The sequence below is a fragment of the Vidua macroura genome, chromosome 21 (genome assembly GCF_024509145.1).
Source record: "Vidua macroura isolate BioBank_ID:100142 chromosome 21, ASM2450914v1, whole genome shotgun sequence".
NCBI classification, from domain to species: domain Eukaryota; kingdom Metazoa; phylum Chordata; class Aves; order Passeriformes; family Viduidae; genus Vidua; species Vidua macroura.
In genome coordinates, this window is record NC_071591.1 from 1,335,031 (window position 1) to 1,362,964 (window position 27,934).

The following is a 27,934-nucleotide window of genomic DNA, read 5'->3' on the forward strand; positions in this document are numbered from 1 at the left end:
CAGGAGCTGGAGCTGTTTTGTGAGGAGAAAGTAGTTCTACAAATAGCTGCCAATGTCTTTTCTGAGACTCTCTTTTGTGCTGGAATAGCCAGAAGGGACTCTGGAGAATCCTGTCAGTGCCAGTGAGTGTTGATGTGCACAATCTATAATCTCTGGGATAAAATGGAGTGATAGAAAAAGAGAGTATGGACACAAAACATGAGTAGGAACTGTCTGCACTCTGGGAGCTGAAGAGTAGAGAATAACAGAAAATAGCATTGTACTGCTTTTAGATTAATCTATTATGGATTCCTGAATTCCATAGCACAATAGGGGCAGAACTGGAAAAGACATACAGAGAAATGAAGGCCACAAATGGCCCTCGTTACGTTCAAAAGCCTCTCGCAGTGTGGGTGGCTGGGATTATTTCTGTAGCACGAGTGGCACTGGCTGTGTGTAACTTCTGCTGTCATTCTGCCTGTTGGGTGAGGAGTCAGCACCAACGGGCATGAAATGGAGAAAGTCTGGGTCTGCATTAGCTACAGGTGACTGAATGAGGTGGCAGAAACACCCATGACTGATTTTTTTAAGCACAACATCAGCTCCAAAATGCATCAGCAGCTGGCAGTGCCCATCCCAAGGACTCTCCTAGAAGCCCTGGCCAGATGAAGGTGGGCACTGCAGACAGTGCTGGGGGGAAGAGCCTCCTTTAAAGAGAAGCACAAGCTCCTGGCTATGAAACCTCTCCTCTCCCCAGTCCATGGGCAGCTCACACTTGTCTGCCAGCCTCTCAGAAATGGTCAGATCATACAGGAACAAAAGTGGACTCAAAAGCTTTTGAGCTACTTCTAAGGGATCCGTGCATGTGAATTAACAAAGGCAAGTCTCTGGTCAGCAGGGTTAAATCCATCAGACACAGCCTGTGCTCCAGTAGAAAGTGGGAATGAGCTGAAACTGCCTATCTGGGATAATCATACAAGCAATGGTAAATAAAGTGTTCTTCTGCCTCAAAATGTTTCATAGGACCATTAACAAATTCTCAGAAGGTCTGGGTTCAAGAGACATCTTGGAAGATTTGGTCCAAGCAGTGATGTCTCTTTACCCTCTTATCTGTCTGTGGGTGACAGACCAGCCTCTCAGAAATTGCTCTTCCCCACATTCCCAGAATCTCTGCCCAGACTTGGGTGAGACTTGGCATCAGCTTCTTGCTCAATCACAGCTTGCAAAGCCATATTACAGAGGATCTCTTTCGTTAGTCTGCATTTCCAGAGGAAGGACAGCAAAAATGACTGATGAAACACATGGAAATTGTGTGGGAAGGCAAAAGAAATAGTTGGTGAAAATGCAGTTTCTGTGGGCTGGAGGTTAAAATCAGAAAAGAATACTTGGAACCTGTGCACTCTGATAAAAACAGGAATATGTCTCTTGGACCCATTCCTTCCTTCAATCATCAAGGAGAGCTGGTATGATCTGTGCCTGGAGAGCCACTGGGAGAATTTGGGGGTTAGCTCTGTGTAGAGAAGGATTCATCTCTGGCTCTCTGCCCCAGGCTTCAGCCAACACAAATAGTCCATGGATTAGAGCTCCTTATCACTGATACTGTGTGTCAGACCAATATGCCCATGGAAAATCAATACCCTTTTCTAGGAACACTCAATTACCAAAGCCTGAGGATCTGCTCACTGGTTTTGAGTGGTAACTAAGGAATGCCATATTCACAGCAATTGCTGTGCCGTGGAGGGGTAACAGCCTCGGTAGTTTTGTGTCACTGTGAGAAGGACACGTGGTGGTTTCAGTGTTTGCAGTGCTGCAGATCCAGTGTGGCTTTCCAGCACCCAGCACCCGGGCTGTGGGTGCACTGGAGAGGGGCATCACTGACATCTATCAATTCAAACAGGTCACCACAGAGTGAAGTCCCGCTTCCCAAATATTTGTGTCCCTCTTGTTTTGGTTGCCTTTTTCCCCACCATAGCTGCTGGGTTAAACTATGCAGGGGAAAGAACAGATTTCTTTCTTTAACAAAAAGCTTAATTATTTCCTTTTTTCTAAATGTTGTTGCAAAAGCGTAACTTCCTGTTAAGTGCTGAATTTTACAATGTAATAAATTGATATAGTGGCATGTAAACAAGCTGTGTAAATATATGTGCAGAGCCATGCCTTTTACAGGGAAAGAAGAACTTGCACAGAAGTGGTTTTCTGCAGAAATAATAATTTGCACAGTGTTACCCATTAGTACAATAAATGATATTGCAAGGTCTGGATTTACTGACAGCAGGTTGTGTATTTTGAGTACTATGTTTTGCTCAAATTAAAATCTCAAAAATATTTACTGGCCTTAGTTGCTACAAAAAATCCAATTATTAGGCCAGAAAGAGCTGCTAACATCATATTAATCTGAGAAGAAATCCAGAAGAAATGCCCAGTGTATCTTTTTACCCAGCCCTTGAGAAAATAAATTCTTGAATTGATAAATGCCACTCACGGCCCTGGTCCAGCTCAGCTCTGGTTTTCCCGGGTGGAATGGTGGTGTGGAGCACTTGTTTAAGGAGTCTGAAAGGTTGGGGGGAGAGTACAATTGCAGCAGAAATGGCAGTAATATAAATTTCTGTCTATTAGGCCTGTCAGTATTTGCTGCTTCAATGGAAGTAATTTTTGGGCTGGGCTCTGTGTGCCCGACGTGGACAGGTGTGATGGTGGCAGGAATTTGTTTGGGGTGTGCTCCCCACTGCGTGCAGAGGTGTTTCACCTGCAGCCTGTGCAGAAGCAGGTGAGAGGGACCTCAGAGAGGCACGGGCCACCCCATTTACAGACTGATTCCAGCTAGGCACAAATCAGCTGCTATCAGGGACGGTATAAATCCTCCTTACTCAGAAGGGGTATATCCCTGTGGGAGCAGGAGAAACTCCACCTGAGCACTGAGGTGACTGGGGGGTGGCAGTGCTGGAGCTGTGGGCAGTGCCACCCGTGTCAGGGCTGGCAGCTGGGGCAGGGAGCAGGGGACAGACCCGTCAGGAACACCAGCTCAGCTACTGCCAGCAGCTCGTGGTGCAGCCTGCAGAAGAACCAGGGTTAAAGATGTGGCAAGTAGAGAAAAGAGGAAAAAAGTAAAAGAGGAAAAAAGTCCTCCTTCCAAACTCTGGGCTTACCTCTTCACACTGATGTTATGACCCTTCTCAATGGTAATTTATATCAAATTGCATTTTAAAACCAGCGACAGAGTGATGTAATTAGCTCTGGCTTGCTGAGGTCAGAAACAAAAAAAAAATCATAAATCCTACTTTCAATTCAAATCCCTCCTTCCAAGCATTATTAAGTCCCTGAAGACCACAAGCATGCACACACACAACTTCTTTCAGTCACCTGGGCGTCTTTGCCATCATCACACCTAAGTACGACGCCTGGTTCTTGGTTTGCTTTGTGTCTTTTTCTCCTTTTCCTTCAGGTGAAGATTGTTCTTACAGGTGCCTAAGCTTCCTTCCAACAGACAAAAAAGAGCAAACACTTATAGGAAAGCAGCCTAATTATGTGGGGTTTTAAACAGCCAGGAGGAAAAGGTAGTTTGAAAACCAAAATATCTTGGAGGCCCCTTCTGCATCCATAGTATATTTGATAAATTGACTTTTGCTTCCAGGGCACACATTCAGCTTCTTCATTAGTATAATGATCCTTGGTCTTCTCTTCCCAAACTTAGATAATTTGAATAAAAACATATGTTTTATGAAATGTAGCCATTAATAGAGTCATTAAATTTAAGCTGTGATTACATATCACTTGCAGCCATCCCATCCCTCTCTGCTGTAGATCAAAATATATTCAGCATTCTTAAAATACTTTGTCCATTCTCTGTTTGGCAAGAATACTGCAGTGAGCTGGTGAGTACCAAGGTGACCTGAAAGTTTTTCTAGTACATAATCCCCTTTTATATTCTGTATTATGTATGAACTCAGAGACAGAATATCTGCATTATCTTAAATAAACTAGGTAAAATGTATTTCAAAAAGCTTCTTGAGTCAAAAAGTAGCAAATCATTGTATGTATTTCCATATTTGTATAGTTTCATTATATTCTTGTTCTAAGTTACTTTTAAGTCTCTTTCATATTTAAAAAATGAACTACACACCTATCATGCAAAATGTAAAGAAGTATGTTCAACTAGTTCAAATTAGATACACAGTAAAAATACACTTCCAAAGAAATATCATTTCCATTTTTGTTCATGTTTTTAACAGAATTTCAGACTAATACATCAAATGTGGAACTGTACAAGAATGTGAAGAAACATTAGGATTGCCGTAGTAAAAAATGTACAGCATTCAAAACCAACAAGCTCTAAACAACCAAACAATACCACAGGATTGAAACAGTCATGGGGACAACATAGGTCATCGGAGCCAGAGTGAATCCTAATGCACCTACATAAAGACCCTACATAGAATATTGTCTCTTATTTATATGCAAAATCCCTGATTTGATTAAACCAGACAATTTCTCTAATTGTCTCGTATAGGTTTCAGATAAGATTAACATGAGAGTATTCCCCTTCATGAAGGTCAGGTGTTTGAAAAGGCAATATTGAGAATTGATTTGAAAGGTATTTCCATCCACATGGATTCAGGTAGTTAAGATACAAGATCACAAATAAGAGCAGTACAATTTTAAAGAACCATTGGAATTGTTCTCCACTACATTTGCCGTAACGCTTCAGATTTCAGGATTCAGAATCTTTAAACTGTTCACAGCTTAATACACAGGGTTTTAATTATGGGCTGTAACCATTTAACAGTGGACCAAAATTGCCTTTTAAATCAAGAAAAGATCCAGCTTACCATGTAAAAAAAAACCCAAAAACTCCAAGGTGATTGACAATGAACAAATGTTACAAACAGCAGAATCTCTGTGTCAGAACAGCTTTGAAAGGCAGATATGTACCTGTTACAGTCCACCAACCAGCACAACATCCTTATCAGACATTTGGATTACGAGGAAAAATCTCCTGGATAAACCTGTAACATTTATAAATTCAACACAAATCATCTTTTTTAATGTCTCATCACTGTGCATAAACTCAACAGACCTTTCCACCCCTGGGTTTGGTGACCAGACCCCAGTCCCTCTCCCAGATCTCAGCTAGTTCCCATCTTTGAGGACTGTCTTGCTTTGCCCATAGCTCACCTCTGGGGTTTTTTGAGCTGAAGTGTCAAAAAGGTTAATAAATGACCCAATTATGTCAGTTTTTCTATCCCATAGTCCTCATGCTCTGAAATCTCTCCCTGATCTTGATAGGAATTTGGCTTGCACAAGAATAGCAAATTTGCAGCTCAGAAAGGTGAATAAATGTAGCACTTTTAAAACCTAAACACTGTTAGGAAGAAGTCCAGCCTACAAAATCATCTTCAATGCCCTGAGAAGGGCAAAGAACACAAATCTTGGCATCTATCTTGCTGTTTATTTGGAATAATCTTTTAGTAATTCTGATCCAATGGGAATGAGGGATTAGTTTTAGAGAGCTGGCCAGTACAACCCAACATCTGACTGAAAGAACTGATTGGAACAGGTTTGAAAAAGAACAACCATCTGCATCTTATGTACCACTCCAAACCTCTAAACCTACTGGGCAAACAGCATAGTGTAGACTCGTTCTTATACATATTTAAACTTTGCTGAGGTATTTCTTTTATTACAGAAAAGCCATTTAAAAAACAATAGGAAAAAACTGCAAAATATGAGTTATATTCTGCAGAGATTTTTGGGGAGAAGGAATTCAGTTGTGTTGAAAGGTCCATAATCATTAAAGGAATAACCACTTTTAGTGTCAATAATATATTCTTCCTTGGCTTTTTATTCCTTCAAAACATTACAAAAAATGTAAGGCTGTGACTTTATAAAACATAATTTTGCCTCAACTTTGCCCACCAGTGTTGTAAAATAACCTGAAATACTTCTGCCTTTTTCCTAGGGCAAACCTTTCCCAGTGTCCACCTCCGTGATGGACCAGCTGTGGCCACGCAGCTGTGGGACCCCCTGGCCTCCTCCAGGACATGGCACAAGCCACACCTGGCACAAAAGCAAGATCCATGCATGCTGACCAAAGTCAGCTTTCCTTCACGTGGCAAAATGAACCATAGTTCTTCTATTTGAGTTTTAACATTATCTGATAACTTCTACCTGCAACTAACATTATTTCTCTACAATGAAGATACCTAGACTGTTGTACAAGCTGGATTTCTCACCCATAAATACTTTGGGATGGAACCAGAGGGATGTGTACATCATATTTAGGGTTTTTCCTAGGCAGACACTGTGTTTGAAGTGCGTTTTTCTAATCCTTTTAGATCCAGTCAGCCTACCTCAATTGTGACACTAATGTTAAATGTAACTGCAGCCATTACCAAGTAGTTTCCATAAGTGGTTTTATTACTGGTTAGATTTTACAAATTCTGGTATTCGAACAGACTTCGACCTTAAAACTCTAAAACAACAAAGCAACCAATGAAAGGCTTAGGACTATTCAAAGTAACAAACTCTTTAACATTTTTGCCCTGGTCATAAATATACAGAGAGAAAAAGAGAGAAGTGGACATGGAATCCAAAGAATGTAGATAAAACAGTATATAAGGCACATGGCAGTCTTTGAAAATACAGAAGCTTTAGCCAACTTAAATTAATTGCTGTTTCCCTTGCTCAGTCCACAAAACTGTACAGTTACACAAATGTTGTGTTGCAATAGATCTTCCAAGTTATTCTTCAGTCCATACTCCATAATACCAGAACACTACATTTCCTTCTGTTTTTTAGGAGAGATCCTAATTGTGGTTAGTCAGTTGCTCAAAGCCTCTATTAAAATACACTTGGAATTTCAGCTAAGAATAATTTCTTTTTTAAAGAAATTATTAAGAAAGAGTCATCAGAAAAGATTTGTAAGAGTTGTCTGTGAAGGACTTCGAGATTCATGAACCTCAAGACTTCCGGGCACTGATGTCAGGACCGACGTCACAGTTGGCATAGTGGGATTAGTCAAGTCTGTTAAAGTAGTGGGAGTGCTGGATGGACTCATGGAGGCATTGGATATTTCTGAGGCAGGACCTGATGGGGTCCCTGCTTGGAGTGTTGAGTCTGAAGTCTTATCCACCCCTGTGTTTTCTTGACGTAAGAGGTTCCGTCTGAATTTGGCTCGAGCATTTTGAAACCAAACCTGAAACAGTTTAATATAACAGGGTAGCATTTAAAGACCTGCAGTGTTTAAAAACACAAAAGTATATTCACAAATTCATCAATGCTGGAATTGGCAAAGACATTTTTACTGGTAACATTTTAGAAAAGTAGTTCTAGCCATGAGAAACGGCCTCTGCCTGCAGAATATTCCTTCTTCCCTGTCCTTCGACCCCTGCAAGCAGTGTGCCTGGGCCAGGAGTGGGCTGAGGACGGGGGCTGGCAGGCTGACTGCACAAGGTGTGTGCAAGGATGCTCAGAAATTTGGCAGCGTGCAGAATCCTCGACAGCCCTCGATCCCAGCAGCATTGGTCTGGGCAAGGCAAACACCACACACCTGATGGACACAAAAACAGGAGTTTCCCCCCTTGTATCTCACGTCCATCTCCCACCAAAGCACTGCTGGCACAGCCCAGGGCACACCCTGCCTTCCCACGGGCTCCTGCTGCCCCTGGAGCTCCCTCACACGCCTGCAGCGTTTCCCTCTTTGGAAAGGACTGTCCTTCTTCCTTGCTCTTCTCTTATTCTTTCTCAAATGCTCCAGCTTCCTTCGCCTATGCCTGTTTCCTTTATCAAATGTTTTCAGCACTGTTATAACTTTGGGAAAGGGGGCTGGAAAGGTATTAAAGACCTACATTACATCAAAAACTGTGATTTCAGTAGGAATAGCAACCGCGCAGAAATTTTCCCAAGGTTTCTACTTCTTGCATTCTTTGCTTATCCGAGTGAAGGACAGGGAAAATGAGTGTGGGACTCCTGAGGACGCAGCAGAGATTCTGCTCCTGGCTCTGGAGCTGCCTGGCCCTGCCGCGGGACAGGCTCTGAGCCGAGTGCCGGGAGGGAGGGAGGGAGGGAGCGCCGCAGGAAGGCGGGCGGGGCGGGCGGTGCTCCCACCGCAGTCCCAGCTGATGGACCTGCCCCGGCTGCTTCACCTCTCTCCGCCTTTCTTCACGCCTAGAGATGCTCCAGTTCCAAATTCCCCCTATCGAGCACTCTTCCTTCCTTGGAAAGCTTTCTCTCGCAGCCAAAGGTCTTTAATGTGCACACCCTGTCTCTCACACTCTCTCCAGGGAATGCCACAAGGAAATAATCCTCAGGCACAAATTCAAGGGCCACGCATAAATCACATCCCTACAGGTCCTTCTTTCTAAAAGCTCCGTATTTTAGACCAGTTTATGTTGGCATTTGCTTTGTTAAAACACCTCATTTAAAGACTGTTTATCAGTTTCATATACAAAAGTTCTCTTAATCCAGCACAGGTAAAGATATTCCCATGATTTTATTAGAGTCCAGGATAGCAGTGACCCTGCTACAGATCAGCAGTGTGGTCGAAAAGGGGCAAAGCCCAAGGTGATGTTTTTGCCTCACACATTCCCAAGCAGTGTCCCCTCGTGGGACTGCTCAGAGCCCCTCGTGTGCAGGGGCTGTGGGTGAAGCCAATCACTTTGTTCTGCTCACTTAAACCACAAAGGCTCGAGCACCAACTGCTCAGGAAGAGCAAAAACAGCAACTGGAACTTTCATAGGACTTTTTGCCTTTCAGGTAGAGATCATTTCTATTTGTTCCACAAAATAATTTAGTGGTTGGTTTCTTTCTTCTGGCAACTGCATAAAGGATAACAGCTGTGAAACGGAGTTTGGAGCTGGCCGCTGTCGCTATGTGTGTTCATGTAGGCATGGCATAATTAAAACAGAACAGACAAACCAGTTGGCCAGCTGTAGATACACCTACTTCTGCATAATTTCACATTTATGTTCATTAAAATACCCATATTTTTATATTCAGTAGTCCTAAATATGAGAAGTAGGACACTCTCCTAAATGTCCAACTGCTCCTTAACCTTACCAGGGCAAGAGGCTCTATGGTACTCTTTGGAAACATGCAGTATGTAAAGTGAGAAAGATTCCTGGTGTTTATGGTCCACTAATATGAAAACCTGAGCTCAGCTGCCCTTACCAATGACCATCCACGCTGCTTTCAGGAGCTGCACATATAATATGGTTCATTGTCTCTTTATTACTGGCAATTCATATTAAACATTGAAAATATCATATAATCCTGTAAGTATTATCTGAAAATAGAGATTATATGACTGCTTTTACTTCCTTCCCCACTGGAATATTGTCAAGGTTAATCAGTTAATGGTTACAAGGCTCTTTAAAATTGTATAATAATAAATATTTGTATTATTACTGAAAATACATAGAATTATTTGAAGTCTGAAAACATCTTGCCTTATGATAGAAGGGATAACATTATTTCCACCATAGTGACATTCTGGCACGTGCTTTAAATCTGACATCCTCAGCAAAGCCTTCGTGTTAGAGAGTGGTGAGAGAGGAGCAGGGCTGTTCCCCTGCCCGTGGGGCTGTTCCCCTGCCCGTGGGGCTGTTCTTGGGGCTGTTCCCCTGCCCGTGGGGCTGTTCTTGGGGCTGTGGGACTGTTCCCTTGCCCGTGGGGCTGTTCCTGGGGTTGTTCCCGGGGCTGTTCCCCTGCCCGTGGGGCTGTTCCCCTGCCCGTGGGGCTGTTCTTGGGGCTGTTCCCCTGCCCGTGGGGCTGTTCCCGGGATTGTTCCCCTGCCCGTGGGGCTGTTCTTGGGGCTGTGGGGCTGTTCTCCTGCCCGTGGGGCTGTTCCTCTGCCCGTGGGGCTGTTCCCGGGGCTGTTCCCGGGGCTGTTCCCCTGCCCGTGGGGCTGTTCCCCTGCCCGTGGGGCTGTTCTTGGGGCTGTGGGACTGTTCCCCTGCCCGTGGGGCTGTTCCCTTGCCCGTGGGGCTGTTCCCGGGGCTGTTCCCTTGCCCGTGGGGCTGTTCCCCTGACCGTGGGGCTGTTCTTGGGGCTGTGGGACTGTTCCCCTGCCCGTGGGGCTGTTCCCTTGCCCGTGGGGCTGTTCCCGGGGCTGTTCCCCTGCCCGTGGGGCTGTTCCCGGGGCTGTTCTCCTGCCCGTGGGGCTGTTCCCCTGCCCGTGGGGCTGTTCCCTTGCCCGTGGGGCTGTTCCCGGGGTTGTTCCCCTGCCCGTGGCCCTGGCCATTACCCCGGCAGGGACAGCGGCGTGCCGGGCTGGAGCCGGGGCTGCCCCGCCGCTCCCATGGGCAGCTCAGGCCGTGCACCTGGAAGGGAAGGGCAGAAATAACCACCCAGACACACAGAACTGGAAGAATCCTTCCAGAAGGATTTATCTCACATCAATTACACAATTCCTTCAGGACTGAGGAATAAACAAAATCATTGGGAAGTATTTAGTGGGTTTCTGTCCAACTGTATCAGTACAAGGCTGAGCTATTTCAAATCAAAGGGGGAAATACAGACCAAAACTCCCAGCGAAAAATGGAAAGCAGCTGCAAGACCCACCACTGCTGCTCCCACACTCCGGTGAGCGGGGCTGATGCGTGGAGCTGGGCACTCAGCAGTTAGGCAGAATAATATTTACTGAGGTGAAAAGATTGCACTCCCTCTTCAGTGATCTGTGGAACAAATTCTTTGTCTCCACCAAGTCAAATAGGAATGAAATAGCATCTCCATATGATGAGGGAGTGTTGAAAATAAACACACTAAGTGTTGTGAGGGATTTGGATACTGAAGTTAATGGGATCATCACCTTAGATAACTTTATTTTCTGGTTTGTAACACCTCCATTGCTGCATCTGTTACATATTAGCTGTGTGAACAGCTTCTGCTAAAAACAAATTTTTAAACCGATTTTGCTCATTCACACAGCTACCTGGAGACATTTAGATTCTCTGAATTTCACTAAGTAGTAAGTGGAGAAACAAAACATAGAGGATGCAGCACCACAAAGCAGACTATGTTCACTCACTGCACACACATTGTGATGACTCTGCTGTGATTAATAACTGTTCAAAGAGATGTTTAATGAATGGGGGCTCAGGAAGAGCCTGCAGCCTAAAGCAAACCTTCACTAAAGGGCAGCATAGGTCCCCATTGGGATGGAAATATTCTAGGCTTGTTTACTACTGGAAACTGGACCAGCAGAGTCCAAATGCATGCAGTGATTTCTGTAGAGTTCTGGGGACTGACTCAAGAAAAAATAAGTGGTGTAAAAGACACCCACTGAAAAATGATGCTTTATGTTCCTGAAGTGCTTAGGCTGTGGATAATCTTATTGCAGATAAGGGAGAGAAGAGGTACATACCTATAGCTAATACACCACACCTCCTCAGGGCTATCTACTTTCACCTTCCTTTTCTAAACTCGCAGAAATAAAGATCAGTTCCCCCGAGAGCAGCATTTATGCCAGTTAGGTTAGTTAGCCCACAATTAGCTGGGGCCATTAATTACGAATGATAGCTTACAATAAAGGGCTTGTGTTCCCCAGCTGTGGTGCAAGAGATATATGAATTAAATTGCAAATGTAAGCTTAAATTGGAAGGAAACAAAATAAAAATAAGTGTTAAAAATATAAATAAGTTTGCTATGGTTCTAATGTGGCTACTTTGAGAGAACAGTGTGCATTACAAAGGCGTTGAAGGAAATGCATTCTGAGAAGCAGAGTGTTACATTTCCAGGCCATCCCACCACTGGACATGTGCAGCTGGTGACAAATTGTATATAAAGAAAGACATCAGTCAGAGCTTCCAACTCCAGTATCACAGAGCATTTAGAAAATCCTCAAATTCTCTGCTCATCTACCAAGTCCCCTCATTACATGACATGTGGAGCTGTCTCTACAGCAAGGGCACCAGTGCTGTTCCCCAGGTCACCAGGAGCTCGGCTGGGTGTGTTTAGGAAGTACACCTTTCTCCTGATCTGCTCCCTGCATTTCCCCTTAAAGTACATTCTATGAAACGTGTCCACAGAGCCAGGACCCTTCCCCAGCTGAATGGAGAGCTGAACACACAGAAGATCCCACAGCTCACAAACACCGACGAGGGAGTGTGGCAGAGTTCTGGCTCCTGGCAAGTGTGCCTGTACACCTGCAAACACCTCTGGGGTGTGGGACAGCCTGGTGCTAATGATGCTTGTTTCCATCAATAGCGTCAGTGCATCACTTTGTGTTCCATAAGCGACACGGATGGAATGCCAGCCTTTCTGCCTCCAAAGAATTAACACGTGGCACTGTCTCAGTAACCAACATCATGACGAGTTTTCCCAGCAAAGAACAACCCTAAAACTCATATATATGAACTTAATTGTCACTCACAGGTAGAGATAAACCAACGCGGCAGAAAGGTTCTAAAACATACAAAATAGAAATTTGTGTTCTCATGGTCCAAATTAATTTTCAAACAAAATATCCATGATTAGAGAGTGCTCATAAGAGGTGAGAAAACTCAAGTGGTGCCACAAAAAGTATCACTCCATTTTCTAGAGTTGCCTTCAACAGCATCATCCTCAGGGAGCAATCCTCACCACCAGCTATTGCCTTCTACCACTGCAGCTAAAGGGGTCTGAACATAAAGGAGTATTTAACTCTGAAAGTAAAAGAAGTGAAACACCAAATACCAAAATCATTACAAAACTTTGGTGGAATTGTAAATTTCTGCAACAAACAAAAGAAGAACACAAAGCACCTTAAAACTGCAAATTGTGACATGTAAGATGAAATGAAGAAGCTGTGAAGCAAGGAAGAAACTGAAAGAGGAACAGAAGAGTAGTGGGGTGAAGTCCAGTTTTGGAGACAAGGAAATATATTCTGAGTAGGAAGAAACAGAGACAATAACTTGGGAAAAAAGGTGCAAGGAAAGACCCATTCAGTGAAAAGAGAAGAGAGAGATGGAAATCAAAGTTGGTGTGGGGTGACAAGAGAGAACAGAAAGAAAATTGAAAGACACTTCCTAGACACCGACGTGCCGTTTCTCAGGTAATTCAGGTGTGAATGGGCAGACCTGGTATCACCAAAGTGTCTAAATTCTCAGGGAAAATTAGAGGAGAAGGGTCACTCTAAGGATAGACCAGTGCAGTAATTTACTTCAGCCATGTGTGTGGTTTAAGGGCAGTTGCTGTGAAACACCACGTCAGGTGCTGGGATGTTCACTCTGCCAGAGGAGTCTGCTCCTCCACAGCAAATCAGCAACAGAAAAACAAACCCAATCCAGCTATGAGGACCTAGCCACGAGAAGCCATTACGTACAGTGTGTCATTTTACTGGGAAGCCTACAAAACCTTTGTTCCTTCTTCTGGTAGGTGTTAGCTCTGCAAGCTCCAGGGTCCCTCCAGTGAATTCAGTTTTCCTCAGCAGTTGTCTCCTGCCCTCCACTTGCCTGTGGCTTGTGAGCTGTCCACGATGCTTCCCAGGATGGGGCTCGCAGCCCTGCCTGACTCTAGGAAGGTCACAAATCCTTTTTCTACAATTAAGACCCATTTAAAACTTTCAGCAATAAATCCAGGAATGCCATGGCTCCTATATGCCCAAATTTATCTCTAGGTACAGGCATTTGGGTAAGTGCTCATTAAAATTGACTTCTTGAGTCAGAACTATAAATTAAAATGCAGCTGAATCAACGAATACTTTCCTTCCCACAATAGCTCAAATGGAGTCTGTTCCCATGCGCAGGTAAAACTACTTTTAAAACACAGTTTTGTTTCATTCTAAGTTACTAAACTATGACTAAAGTTTTTGAAAAATTTAAATTACATCCACTTCAGTTATGAACAAAAAGCCCTCTTCCTTGTCCTGATAAAATGAATTCAAACTGTTGATTAATTTCTTATAAAGGTAAGCATTGACATGTTTTCTGAATTTCTAAACTAAAAGCTCTCTATTTACAGTGAGCACACTAACTAAAATGAGTCACTTTTTTGGTACAGCAGTCTGGAAGCTAAAACAGGCACCAGAATTAAAGAACTCCAGGAAAACGAGCAGGGCCCCAAACCTTCACAATTCTCATAAAATTTAGAACCCAAGTGATCTGCTTGAGAGAAACTGAAAAGAAATAACTCTTCTCATACTTTCTGGGAATGAACTTAGTCTCAGAGAAGGTACGAATGATTAAGAATATCTTGAAAACCAGAAAGACGTGGCTTTTTAAATACAAAATTGATATTTTGATTACGTTTCAAGGCAAAAGACAGCTCTTACCTGAAGAACTCTTTTGGTGAGGCCAGTTTTCTGAGCTAGCTGTTTCAAGTCCTTGGCATCAGGATTGTGGTTAATAGCAAAGTATGACTTCATTGTCCGCAGCTGGTGGTGTTTGAAGGACGTCCTCATGCGCTTTGTTTTCTGATTGCTGGGGTATTGCTGGTCTCTGTCCAGGTGGTCACCATCGTTCTCATTGCAACTTAAAGCTTAAGGCAACAAGAGGAAAAGGCCTGTAAATCTCCTGCTCCACAAGCAATGTTGTTGGCAATTTCCCTGAGTGCAGCAATTAAAATGACACACCACAGCACGTACTGGCACAAGCCCTACCTGCCTTTGCTCCATTTCATGGATTTGTAGAGCTGTTTAGTTTGGAAAAGCCCTCTGAGGTCATTGTGTCCTACCATTCACACAGCGCTGCCACGGCCACCACTAACCGTGTCCCCAGGTGCCACATCCACATGGCCTTGAAATCCCTCAAGGACAGGGGCTTCTCCTCTGCTTTTGGGGAAGTTTCCTAAAATCCAACCTGACCCTCCCCTTGCACAGCTCGAGACTGTTCCCTCCCCTCCTGTCCCTGTTCCCTGGAGCAGAGCCCGACCCCCCCGGCTGTCCCCTCTTGGCAGGAGCTGTGCCGAGCCACAAGGTCCCCCCTGAGCCTCCTTTTCTCCAGGCTGAGCCCCTTCCCAGCTCCCTCAGCCCCTCCCGGGGCTCCATTCCCTCCCCAGCTCTGTTCCCTTCCCTGGACATGCTCCAGCCCCTCAGTGTCTCTCGTGCCATGAGGGCCCAGAGCTGCCCCAGCGCTGGAGGTGCCGCAGCGGTGCCAGCGCCAGGGCGGGCACAGCCCGGGGCCATTGGCCTCTTGCCCACCTGGGCACAGCTGGATCATATTTCTGCACCTTCCAGGCATTCCCTTACAGTAACCAGCCTGCAAGGACCCTGGCCTTCCCCTCTGTGGCTTTTAAAATGTCAGCTCTGTTTCCTTTCCCCTCTGCTCCACCTCCACAGAACTTTTCCTCCACTTTCTGTGGGAGGACAGTAGCTGTCCTCAACTCCGTAAAGGGTTTTACTGTGCTTGGTATCACCATAAATTGCACTGTAACACACAAAGAGAGCTGCACAATACACTCCAGTTAAATCTCAATGGAGCAGACTACTTAAAATCATAATTATTTCCTCCATCAAACTAAACCCTGTAGAGTACAAGGGAGACCATTAAATGAAACACTATAAAAGAAATAAAGTTTGTGGCTACCAGACAGCAAATTATGACTATAATCTGACTAGCTAAAGAAATAAAGCTGTTAATACAACATATTCACTGGCATGCCAAATGAAAAAATCATTTTAATTATTTATATGTTTATATTTACATTTTAAAAAAGTGTTTGCAAATACTAGTTTGAATGATCACTTCTGCCATATCCTTTTGAAATCAAGGAATGACACTATTTGATACACTTGCAGAAATCAAGCACAAGAACATCTGTGAGAAAAGAACACAGTAAAAATTATCAACTAGTATTAAATATGGAATGCCAAGCAAAATAATCTTGTATTCCAAAAGTAGTTTTTCATTTATTTGTGCATAGAGTAAACCATAGAAACCCTCTTAAAATAACATTAAGGACTGAGTTTAAACCCAATAAAAATTAGTAATACAGCTGAAAATTAGCCCCTACAAACTGTTGTTAATTAGCTTTTCGTGTCCAAATACCTCCAAGTCCCTCTTAATTTCCTACAAGTTTTATGCTAAAAGTAATGAAAAATTGTTATCTCTGTTCTACATGGCATGCAAAAAATGACCAAAAAATTCTTTTGAACAGGAATTGTTGGTAAGTTTCTTAAAAACATGAACAGGCTTGTTTTCAATTGTCCACTATTGCTGTTTAATTACAACACAGTACATCTCATGCACCTAGCTGTATAGTGTTATTTGAATTTATTGTCCATCAGTGGGTCTCAGTCCTAGTGAAAACACACACATTTTGACAGGCACGTGTTAAAATCAGATTTTAAAAATACACAGATAATAAAATGCACGGATTCCTAAGTAAAGGTGCATACAGGTTCCTAAGCAGGATTGCAGCAGCTACAGTAGCTGCTTTACAAACCTCAGCCTTTCAAAACCTGCTAAAAAGCTGTGGCACAATACAGAGCAAGGCCTGCAAAAAATTCAGCTCTAAGCCCAAAAGCATGTTGGTTTAACAGATATGCCCAAAGTGTCCAAAGCCTCAAAGTTTCCTGTGTGTTTCTGTACTCCTATAATTTAAAAAGCAGCTAAAAAAAATGGTACTGTATATAGAAATGTGAGTGTCTGTGTGCGTGTGTGCGTGCATGTGCATACATTTGTATAAATCCTTTCCAGACCTCTGGATCTGGTGCCAAATTTTGGCCATAAGAAGCATTTCTGCTTGTTTTCCTGCAGCATGGAAAACTGCAAGTACCTGAATTTAAAAGGTGTAAGATACTTAGAGGGAGAGAGTAACAATGGAGTAGTAATGGAGCTCTTTGGGATGTAGCCAAATCTTTTTGGGTTTAAGATCTGAGACCTAGTTGCCCATCTGGCATGTGCTCCAGTCTCCTTCATAGCCACAATTCCTGATATAAAGAGCACGGGGATAAATAACATAATAATGCTCATAGAAAATTCTGTTATGGAAATGTAAAACCAAATCATGCTTGTTTTGAAAATGCACCCAAAGAATTTTAGGTATTAGTAATGGAAAAGACCATTGTGCATCATCTTAGAGGCTTTTGAACCCTCCAAGAAACGACAAGACAGACACAGGAGGAAATGCATCGAAGTATCTGTCTGCAGGACTGAGGTCTGGTTCCTGTTAATATGCAACAAAACAAAGCCTAGGGCTGCAAGGAGCTGGATCTTAATGTGTCCCATAGAGAATGAGATACATTCAGAATCCAAGGATATAAAACTGATTCTAAACCCTCCCAGAATGGAATGAGGGTGTCAGCTTTTCATCAAGCCCTGACAGGAAAAAGAACACCTTACTCTCGGAATTTCTCATCATTTTACTTCAATATCTACTAAGTAAAAATAATATTAAAATGACAGTAAACATGTACCATTTGAGAGTGGCAAAATGTCCTTGTCTACAATGGAAGTTGCAGGACAGATTTTAAAAGTGCAGAGGGTGTGTGCTGTTTGTTGTCTTGTGCAAGTGGTTTGGCTACTCCCAGGGATCACCCAGTATGACATAAATAGTCCTGGCTGGTGCCAATTCCCCTCTTGTATTTGGTTGTGGTGCCATCCTCAACAGGCTATTTTCTTCAGTCTAATATTATCTGCATCTCTCACAGAATCTGCAATGTCCATGGGTGTTGAAGGCACAGACACACAGAACGGGCCAAGGGTGGAAGTGGAGATTTTAAGAGCTGAGGAGTTTCTGCAAAAGGCATCAGGGTGTAAAACTAACACTGTACATGCTCCTCACGCAACCCTCTGTTTTTCAGGCACTGTCTTCCCTGTTCTTTTGTGGTGTCCTGTGTATCTCCCAAAGGAATTGCTGAACTATCCATATGTAACATTTCCATTCCATTGCAGTATCTCAGGCTCCTGCTGGGATTTCAGAAATACAATGGGTAGAATTCCAGTCAAATAGAGGAGCCTTAAATTAATGAGTGTTTCACTTCTATTTTTTGATGAAACAAATTCTGAAGCAGTGCCAAGTCTCTTTTCTGACCCTAGAACATTTCTAAGGCCCTGTGCCTTTCCCCAGACCCCAGACCCAAGCCGCTGCCCTCCCCGCTCCGCTGGTGCAGCAGTGGCAGCACACACACCCTCAGCCCCATAAGGGCCTCCTGGCCACAGGACAGTGATGTCCACAGGCAGCATCACTACTGCAGTTAAGGGGAAAACATGTTTGGTACTGGTAATTTGCAGATTAATGCATAATGCCTCCCTAAACCCAACAACAGGAGCATAAAGCAGGCTGCGCTGGTGCTTTTGTAACAAAGTGTGTTAGAGGAGGAGAACTTGGGAACATTGCTTCACCCTCAGATCACCAGAGCCCCCCATGGCTTGGGACTCGGGGCAAAGTGTGTGCTTAGCAGTTAGTAGGTTGCTGAGGATATGGCACATGAAGATGAGAAAGAGAAATTTCCTTTGGGGGAAATTTTGTTCTTAGTAGCTTGTGCTTGACATGTTAGATTATGCCAAAAGAAAGAAAACTAATCCTGATTCTGAAAGAGTGATGAAACAAGAGACATGTGTGTGCATTATCTCTCAATAGTGGCTCGGGAACATACACCCCTTTCCTTCTGGTAATCGGAGTCAAGGGGGTGTTTTAACCTCCTGCTGCCTGGAGAGGGAACTTGTGATTAACTAGACCAGGCAGGGTGCAGCCACATTTGTTCTTTGGTCGGAGCCTGGAGAGGACTTTGTGGTACCCCTATCCTCAAAGGGGACAGAAGTGAGACAGAGCCCTCAGAGTGGTACTTGGGACAGGACCAGACATAGTCTTTCTCTTTGGAGGAAGGAGAAGACATAGAGAAGGCAGATTCCTGAAATTCTCACCACAGGCATTAAAAGGGGTGAAGCTGTGGCACTGGGAGCAGGCCAGGTACCCCTGGCTGCTTCTGAGGTGCCTGGCAGCACTAAAAGGAGCTTGTCTCTGCCAAGCCATGGAGCAGCAGACACAACAGCGCTGCCTCAACCTTGACATTTCAAGAAGTGTTTCTGAGGAGATAAAGCCAGTGAGTCTCAAGGAGCCCAGGCCGAGCATCACAAGGCCAGGACGGAGGAGAGCAGGATTGGAAGCCCTCTTCCTCCGGCCTTCCCCGGGCGCCTCGGACAAAGGGGCTGCGCGGCCCGGCGCCCCCCGGGGCTGCCTGAGGCCCGGGCCCCCGAGGCCGCGGTGGCCCCCGGGGGGAGCGCGGCCGGGCCGGGGCTGCGGGGCGGGAGAACAAAGGGGCCGGGAGGGGCGGCCGGGCCCGGGCCCCGCGGGAGGAACCGCCGCCAGGGTTTTTCCCCTCAATTAAGCCAGTTGAATGGCGCTGAATGGCCGGTGCGAGTGCGCGGTCAGTCCCTGAGCGCCGCGATTAACCCGGGCAGCCCCGGCCGAGCCGGGCTCCTCGCTGCCCGGCCCGCCGGGGGAAGGGGCTGGCGGCGGGGCTGCAGCGGGCTCCGCTCGCCGGCCCTGCCCGAGGGACCCCGGCCCCGCCCGAGGGACCCCGGCCCTGCCCGAGGGACCCCGGCCCCGCCCGAGGGACCCCGGCCCTGCCCGAGGGACCCCGGCCCCGCGGCCGCCGGGGGAGCGCGGGAGCTCCCGGGGCCCCGCTCGCCCTTCGGGGCGGGAGCGATGCCGGCGCCCTGCCCCAGCCCCGACCCCAGCCCCAGCCCCTGCCCCTGCCCCGGCCCCGACCCCAGCCCCAGCCCCCCGGGGAGGGGCCAGATGCGCCCGGGGACCCGGAAGGTGACCATAGCCCGGGAGGAGGGAGAGAAGGGGGAGAAGCAAGAAGAGGAGGGTAAAGGGGTAAACCCTAATTTTTCCTAGGAAATCTCTGCAAGACATCCGATTTTAAGCCGCGATTCCCGTCTGCTCGCTCTGTCACAGTAGTCACAGGGAAGCTTCTTGTGAGCTTTTAGTCCCAAGGGAAACGAGGAGGAAAGAGGGATTCGCTCTTCAAAACTTTCCAGGCTTTTCGCATTTTTGTCAGAAAAAAAACCCCCAAACCCCTTTTGACACAGCCACTTGAGAGGGTCAGCTCCAGGCGTCCCCGGCGCTGCCCCGAGCCCTGCCGGGAGCTGGGTCGGCGCCTCCGCAGCCTCCCCTCCCCCGGCAAAAAGCGCCCCCAGCCCCAGTCCCCATCCGCCGAGGACGTCTATCCAGCCTGGATATTCCGTCACCCTCTCAGCGAAGCACGAGGCATCTTCCTGCTAGCAAAGGAAGGAAGTGTTTCTTAATATCTTGGCTGTTTGTACAGATTATGGGTATTTTATCAGCTCGTCGTGCCCCAAGTTTGCTCAATACATCTGTCATTTTCCAGGATATTTTAGTGTCTTAAAGCCAGACTAGATACAAATGAATAAAACATAGCAGACTGTGGGAGGTTTGGGGTCTAATTCACAAAGGGAGTATTCAGAATTCTTTACAGGTGCTTCTGTGTTCAGCAAGCTTTCAGCCATTGATTTACTGACCTAAAAAACCCATCAAACTCCATTCCAACAAGTGAAGGAGGAAATTATGATCACAGGAACACACTTAAAAAAAAAAAAAAAAAAAAGAGAGAAAAGAAAGAAAAAGAAATCTTTTTGAAGTTTCAGCATCCTTCTAAGCTATTTTCCACTTGTCAGGCTCTATCCACATCTAAACCCATCATCCCCCTGCAAATGGAGTCTCGTTTAAGTAGGAAAAAAAAAAAAAAGTCATCTAATTCGTGTTGCAGATGAATATTTGCTCCAATTTACAAAATTATTTCAGTCTCGACTCTGCCAAGTGTATGGGTCCCCCTTTTCCCAACACCTCTGGGTGTAGATTTATTTACACAAAGTATTCTACACAAATCACCAGGAACAGATCCCCTCAGAGGACAACATTGTGCATTTCTAGTGCATTTCTGAGAAGGAAATGACAAGTTCCACTAAAAATAAAAAGAGAAACTATCACATTTTTAGACAGTTTATCTTCTAAAGGCAAAAAATCCAAGGCTTTGCAATAATTTGCTCGTTTGTGGAATTTTACATCAACGAGCAAGCCAGTCTGATTTCCAAGATCAATGGCACTTATTACCGCATAAATTAGTCGATTATAGGTCTAGTAAATAGTTAAGTAGATAAATAGCTTAAGCGAAGAAGCCAAAGGTTACTCAAAGAAGATCTCTAAAGTTTCAGTTGCACGCGCTAAACAACGATTAAAAGTCGGACGGCATTTATTTTGTAAACGAATTTTTCAAACTGCAGTTAAAGGCGGTTTATTTAGGAAGTCAGGGAGCAGTGAGACTTTCTTAGGCTGTGCTCCCATCCAGGACAGATGCCGCTGATTCGGTTTACAGGTCCTTTGAATCTGAACATCTGCCCTGCACAGGGAGACAGCGGAAGGACAATTAAAAGCTAATCCCTCCGAAAAGGAGACGTTTTTTAACGGGAAATATGCATATTTGATGCATGTTTTAAAGCTGAACTGTTACTCGCGAGAACACTACATCCACCTTTCATCAACCTTCACCACTGGGACTACTACTGCTTTTTGCACTACTTCCAAATTATTCAGCAATTAGTTGAACCAATAATAGCTGGCGCATTTGTTCCCGAGGTGCGTTTGCCGGTTAGAGATGCGCCTTTTCTCCCTGCCGTTTTCAGTGCAAACCACCCCATTTCGTCGCTATTGTTATTCCCTTCAGGCGCAAAACACCCGTTATCCCCCCGTTCCCGAGCTGCCTCCCCCAGCCGAAGCCCGAGCTCCTCGCCACCCCTGCACTTCTCGGTGTCCCCCCCGCGCCTTCCTCCCCCCGTTCCTCCTCCTCCTCCCCGCGCAGGCGGAGCGGCAGCCGCCCGGCGCAGCCCGCAGCTGTCGGGGCGCGCAGAGATGAGGCTGGAAACAAACCGCGGCAAACTTGGCCTTTACCGAACGCCCTCTCCGGGAAAGAAGAACATGTTAAAGGCAAATCTGTGCCCTACGGGACACGTCCGAAGCAGGTGGGTTAAAAGAGAAAACAGGCTGGGACGAGCAGGCTGGGAGAAGCACAGAGGGCACCGAGGCACGGAACGACGCGGGGAAACGAGCTCGGTGCCCAGGGTCTGGCGGGACGGCCCGAGCGCCCGGCTCGGGAAACGCCGGACTGGGGGGCAGCCCGTGTCCGCCTCCAAGTCCTCGAATAAAACCAACATCTAAGAATTTTGTTTTGTCCAAGGATTTTTTTTTTTTTCCCCGTTGCATACAAGCAGCAGCGCAGGAAGCCCCCGGGATGTCAGCCGTTCTGGTGGCAGCTACACGGAGAAGTGGAGCGAGGGGCAGAGGGGAGCGGGGATGGGGGGAGGAGGGGGGCAGGAGGTTGCTCGAATTCCTTTGCCTGTAAAATTACAGTGCTGTGACGGTGGGGAGGTTAAACGAGGGAACACGTCGGAAAGTTTGCTTCTGGATCCAGAGAGCCCCGGCTGCTGCCAGGCTCGCTCCCGCTCCTCCTGCTGCTGGGCTCGGTTCAGGGGCAGGGGCTGTGCCGCGGGGCAGCGATGGGCTGCAGAGGGGATGCTGCTTTCTCGACTCTTCTCCGAGTCACCTCTCAGGAACAAAACTCCAGCGGAACTTGCCCCCGTGTGAGCAGGCTCTGTGCTGCCCGCAGACACCTGCTGCCCACGGCCCCTGCCCGGGCACAGCCAGCCCTGCGCCCCCGTCCGCCCCCCACTCCAGCCCTTGGGAAACGGCCACTTCCTCTCTCTCTTTCCTTCCAAAGCTTTGGGGTGCAAGAGCTCAGGACAGGGCTGGACAATTCACCCGTCAGCAGCTTTAGAGTGTAGCCACTAAAGAAAATTCACGGGCCTCTGAAGTGCTAACTAAAAATCTCTGGTTTCCAGATTTTATTTCAGGCTGCACTCCCCCTTCTTCCCCCCCTTAACCAGATGACCTTGCTTCAAAACATTTTATTTCCAGCTGAAGTGAAAAATGCTAACATATTAGCTTCTGTAATTGCAGTTTGACAGCACTTGATCTCAATAATTATGCTGCAGCTAAACTATTATTAACAGTTTAAGCTAAAATAAACGGAAATCCCCCTTTGGAAGTGAACAGAAACAGACCGTCTGAACTGTTCTGGGGGAAGGGTCTCTTACCTGCATTGTAGGCTGCCAGATCTGCTCCAGGCCCCGGGCTTTTTCTTTTCCTGGGTCTCCCCTTCTGGACAGTCCCCACGCCATTGTAATAAGGCAGTCCCAAAGTGTTGGCAGAGCCCGCTCCCAAAGCCGGGCCCTTCCCAGCGGCTACATCCGAGTGATTGAAATGCACCTGGTACTCCCCCTGGATGAGAGTCTCGAAATGGAGGCGGCAGTACACCAGATTGTCCTTCATGCCAAAGTGATCGCCAGTGGTCAGCATCTTGTTGCAAGTGGTGCAAGTGAAGCAATTTAAGTGATATACCAAATCCCTGGCCCTCATGACCATCTCGGAGGCAGAAATCCCCAGGTGACATCTCGCACATCTCTGCACCGAAAACCTCCTGTAAAACAGAAAGGCCAGAGGAGACGGTGAGAGGCGCATTCCCCCCCCACCCCGTCCTTCGTCGGTTCTGCCCGGAGGACGGCAAAGGGCTGCGAGCCCCGGGGCGGCCGCCTCGGCCGGGGCAGCGGCACAAAGCCGGGACTTTTGCGGAGCCCAGCCGGGCGGGCATCCCAGGACGGGAGCGCGGGGAGTCTCCGTCCCGTTTCCCAGCTCGCAGCGCAGCTCCCGCCCCGCCAGACCCCACCAGGAAAGGGCACCGACCCCCGGGCCGCGAATGCGCCCGCACCCCCGGGCAGCAGGAGGCAGCGCCGGCGGGCGAGGAGCGGCCCCGCTGCGGGCCCCGGCCCCGCACCCAGCACAGGAGGCCGAGCAGGGCACGCCTGGTGAAGGCCCCAGTAGCCAAAGCAGGCTGGGGGGAAGCTGTGCCCGGGCCGTGCCCCCCTCTCGGCAACACGGGACTCATCCTCACCACGAGTGTCCCTCCCCAGGGGGAGGTTTTAGGTAGGAGCTCACAGCCTGCCCCACGCGTGCCCACGGATCCCCTCCGCAGTCTCGTCAGGACGGGGGCTGCTCAGCGCGGGGAGCGGCGGGCAGTGTCCCCGTCCCCGGCTGGCGGCCGAGGGCAGGCTGTACCTGTAATAGTCCTCTTTGCAGTAGATGCTGCCGTCCTTGCTGAAGCAGGTGAGCTCGGACTCCAGGTTGAGTTTACATTCACAGCACTTCAGGCAGCGCATGTGCCACTGTTTGTCCACAGCCAGCAGGTAATAACGGTCGGAGATTTTACCCCCGCAGCCGGCGCACAGGGCAGCCCTGTCACTGCTGATGGAAGGCATGGTCTGCTGGGGGAAAACAATTACAGACCGTTAGCGAGAGGGAGAAACTCTTGAGCACGGCTGGGCTCCCCCCTCCCCCTGCCCGGCCGGGGCCGAGCTGCTGCTCCCCTGGCAGAGGAGCGGGGGCTGCGAGCCGGCCACCCCGACCGGCCCCCGCGCCCGGTCCCCAGGGTCCCGCCGCATCCCACCTTCCCGGTAGGAGGCGGGGAAGCGGGCGAGACAAACAGAAAACCACCCCGGCTTTTAGGGGAGGCGTCCAGACCAGACCCACAACTTTTTTTTTTTTTTTTTTTTTTTCTTCTGGTGGATTTTCCAGTCTCAAACCAAGAAAAGACGCTGTTCAATAAACAGGCGCAATAATAACAGAGTAGGGCAAATCACAGATAGTTCATTTTAAAGTTTAGAATTATGGATATACTGAGAGTGTCTGCATAGTTAATGCTGTGTGAGTGCGTGTATGTGGAGCGTGTCTGTGTGTGTATTTTCCTAGCTATAAAATTCCGAATGAATTACGATCAAACCCCCGGTAGTCGCAGTGCTGCAGACACAGCTCTCTGCAAGCTGGTTCCAAACAACACGGATCGCGATCTGCTGTGACCCAAAGCGCTAAAGGGATCAGTAAATAAAGCTGCGGAGGAGATGAGCGTTACTAAATCCGAGGTGCAGAATGTTTCATCAGGAAAACGAAATAGTGGGAAACGTGTAGGAATGAGAGCGGGTTAAAACCAACAGAGCACATTAGATTATGCTGGGATAAACTTGGAAGCAATAAAACTAAATATAAGCCCTATATAATTTAATAGTTTAGTGTCAAATCGCAATTCAATCGAAACCCTCAAAAAACCCCAAATTCATACATATCCTGTCAACTTCTACCGAACAAAAAAGAGGGAGAAATATAGGAACCGTTTAAGCATGCTTATTTATTTCAGGCACCTTAAAACAGCATTCGGGAGAGGAGGCTCGGGTGGAGCAGCGTCTGGGGCAGACCTTGCAATATGCTGCTTTCCACTTCGGTCCCAACTTACTCTTACCCGCTTTGCACAAAAGCCCACGGCAGATCTGTTCTTGTGCACGAGAACCCGAAACATTTCCTTACAGCTGTGCCCAGCACGCAGTTTGTTTTGGTTCGGGGCGGGGGAGAAGTTGTTTGTTTGCTTTTACCTCCTCTAGAGCCTTAAATCCTCGCGCAAAGCAAAAGCAAAGACAGATAATCGGAGGAAATCGAAAGGAACTGAGGCTGATTTTGCAGCACATGCCAAACCCATTGCTTTCATCCTGTGCTTGCGGGGATCACAAAATCCCATCTCTGTGAGCACTCCCGTTTGCACCGCATCATTCCCACTAGGAGAACTCCACACAAATAAAACCCTGGCACTCCACTGGTGTTAGTCACAGGAACCCACCGGTAGCTTGTTTCTCTAAGGCATTAACTGAACTCCGAGTAGGGATCGTTTTATAACCGAAATAGTTTCTTGTAAATCCGCTTTAAATGAAATAACGTTTTTTTTCTACTTTGCTCTTCCAGTAACAAAAATATTCTGCCGACTAGAAATGGTATTCAAGGATCCAGTATTCCAACCCACTATTTGTTACATACACACGTGTATCCATATAGATTATATACAGTTATATAAAACTATCACGGCACAATATTTATTCCAGCAAAGATCATTGGATGTTGTTTAACTGTACGGAGAAATTTAACTTTTTAAAAGAAAACCAAAACCGTTTAGGTTAGAAATCGCATCCCACCCTTCTAGTACAAAGGCCGTTTTCCAGCCGGTGTTTCAAGATTAAATAGTCTTACTGTCACCTTTAAGCAAATTCCACATAACAACATTACAAGAAAGAACACATACTGATGAAGTTTGAAAACCTGAGAACGGATCTTCCTTGAATACCCCTGTATCAGTTTACAAGACAGCATTTAACCAACGTCCGAGATAATTTCACTTCAGAATTGCAATTTCTTAACCAAAAAAAAAAAAAAAAAAGTATACATAAATTGTTAAATCACTTAAGACACTTCAAAAATTTCTTCCACTTCGCCAGCATAACACCAGTTAGACGGATGCATCTTTTTATTATCTAAATGTATTAATGTACAAAGTCTACGCATCAGCAGACAAGATGAAATGTGGTAAAGTTATAAAAATTCCCAACCATCCGTCTCCCTAAGACATGTCTTCTAGTTCTGCTTGCCATGTTTACAAACGCACATATTAAAATTATTTTTAAAAACTCATAACTTAAAGACACTCGTGTTTGTTTTTTTCCTTCTTAAATAAATGCTATAAAGACTGCCTCCATGAAGGCATCCTACCTGAAAAATAACACAGAATTGGATTCTTTGGTGTTTGTGTTTCCATTCTGCAGACAAAAAATTTGCTGTGCCAAAATGTTATCGGTATAAAACCACACTTTGCTTCTTCCTAAAAACTTTGGAAGGCCGGACAGGCTGGGGGAAGGGAAGGAGTTCTTGGACGCTACCAAAAGGCTGGTCTATCTGTTTTCTCACAAGAGCAGTACCGTTCGTTTCACCCAAGCGTTACTATTACTATGCATATTATTAATAATTAACAGTTTCATGCCTATCCCCATGGTTTCACTTAATCTTTTGGGGTGCCTTTATGCTTATTTTTCTTCTGATTTAGTATTTTGCATACGCTTCCCCCCGATCTGTTATTTTAGGGGAAAAGCTCTATCTGTGAGGGGTTTGGTATATTTAGGGGGGTGCATGACTCTCCCATTCCTTCGGCTCCTACCGTTTCCGTCTCTCCCCTGTCTATAGCCGAGCTGATGGCCGGTGCTTCGCTTTTGGTTCTCCGATCCATCTCGTCGATGACCCCGTGCATCTCCGAGCCGGAAAGACTGTGGAAAAGCATCGCTGAGGAAGCAGAGGAGGAGGGCCCGAGTTGCTGTTGCTGCTGACAGTTGTCGGGGTCCCTGCAGGAGCCCAGAACTTGCATTAACCGGAGCCCTCCCCCATGCATCTAGCACGGCCGCCCCGTCTCTCCTTGGGCACCGGGTTTTTCCCCCGGCAGAGCTCTCCGGAGCGCGGCGCAGGCACTGATCCGAGGTTTCAAGGGATGGGGTGCAGAAAAGGCGGGCGAAGGGGATGAGGGAGAGGGGATAACTGGTGGTGTAAGCTTCGGGGCTTGGATCTAGTCTGTTGCGCGGCCCCGGCACATCTCTCTAGGAGGCTTCTTCAGTGCAGGGCTCATTGCCCCAGGTGCAGTCCCAGGCTTTATGCTCTGGCCCAGTTGGCAGAAGGCTGGGCACGCTTACGGTTGGGAGGGATTAATAAATATTAGAAATATAAAAAAAATATTAAACCATCTTCGGTGAGAAATAAATAAGAATTAGAAAAAAAAAATTACGACAAGCCCCTTACATCGTACTGTGCGAAATTTAGAGCAGGAAAGCAAGGGAGAGGGAGGCTGCAGCAGGCGGAGAGCAGGCTGGTGCTGCAGGGAGGCTGGGGCGGATGCCCACCGTGCGCACTCACAGTCCAGAGGGCTGGCAGCGGCGGCAGCTCAGGGGCAAAGTTTGCTCCTTCCCCCGCTCCTCCCCCAGCCCGCTGGAGCTCATTGGGAAAAGAAAAAGCCAAGGGGAAGGAGGAAGAGTTGGACGGGCACCAGATGGGACGGGCACTCTCGCGGCCCCCCTCTGTCCTTAAAGCGGCGCGGCCCGCGGGGCCCGGG

General features: G+C 46.8%; 1 protein-coding gene across 1 annotated transcript; it reads right to left on the bottom strand.

The window, feature by feature from the left end:
- Positions 1-6,399: 6,399 nt before the first annotated feature.
- Positions 6,400-27,527, bottom strand: LHX2 (LIM homeobox 2). The gene is made up of 5 exons (XM_053996492.1): positions 26,996-27,527; positions 24,028-24,230; positions 23,010-23,392; positions 14,225-14,430; positions 6,400-7,171 (listed from the first exon to the last, which is right to left on the bottom strand). The coding sequence occupies exons 1-5, from the start codon at positions 27,221-27,223 to the stop codon at positions 6,884-6,886; spliced, it is 1,308 nt and encodes a 435-aa protein (XP_053852467.1). The 5' UTR covers positions 27,224-27,527; the 3' UTR covers positions 6,400-6,883.
- Positions 27,528-27,934: the final 407 nt, after the last annotated feature.

Excerpts from the sequence above, each read along its gene's own strand:
- LHX2 (XM_053996492.1), bottom strand. The coding sequence starts at position 27,223 with ATGCATGGGGGAGGGCTCCGGTTAATGCAAGTTCTGGGCTCCTGCAGG. Across the intron at positions 24,231-26,995 it reads ACAGGGGAGAGACGGAAACG|ACCATGCCTTCCATCAGCAG; the intron begins GTAGGAGCCGAA and ends TTCCCCCAGCAG. Across the intron at positions 14,431-23,009 it reads TCTGGCAGCCTACAATGCAG|CTTTAAGTTGCAATGAGAAC; the intron begins GTAAGAGACCCT and ends TGTTGCCTTAAG.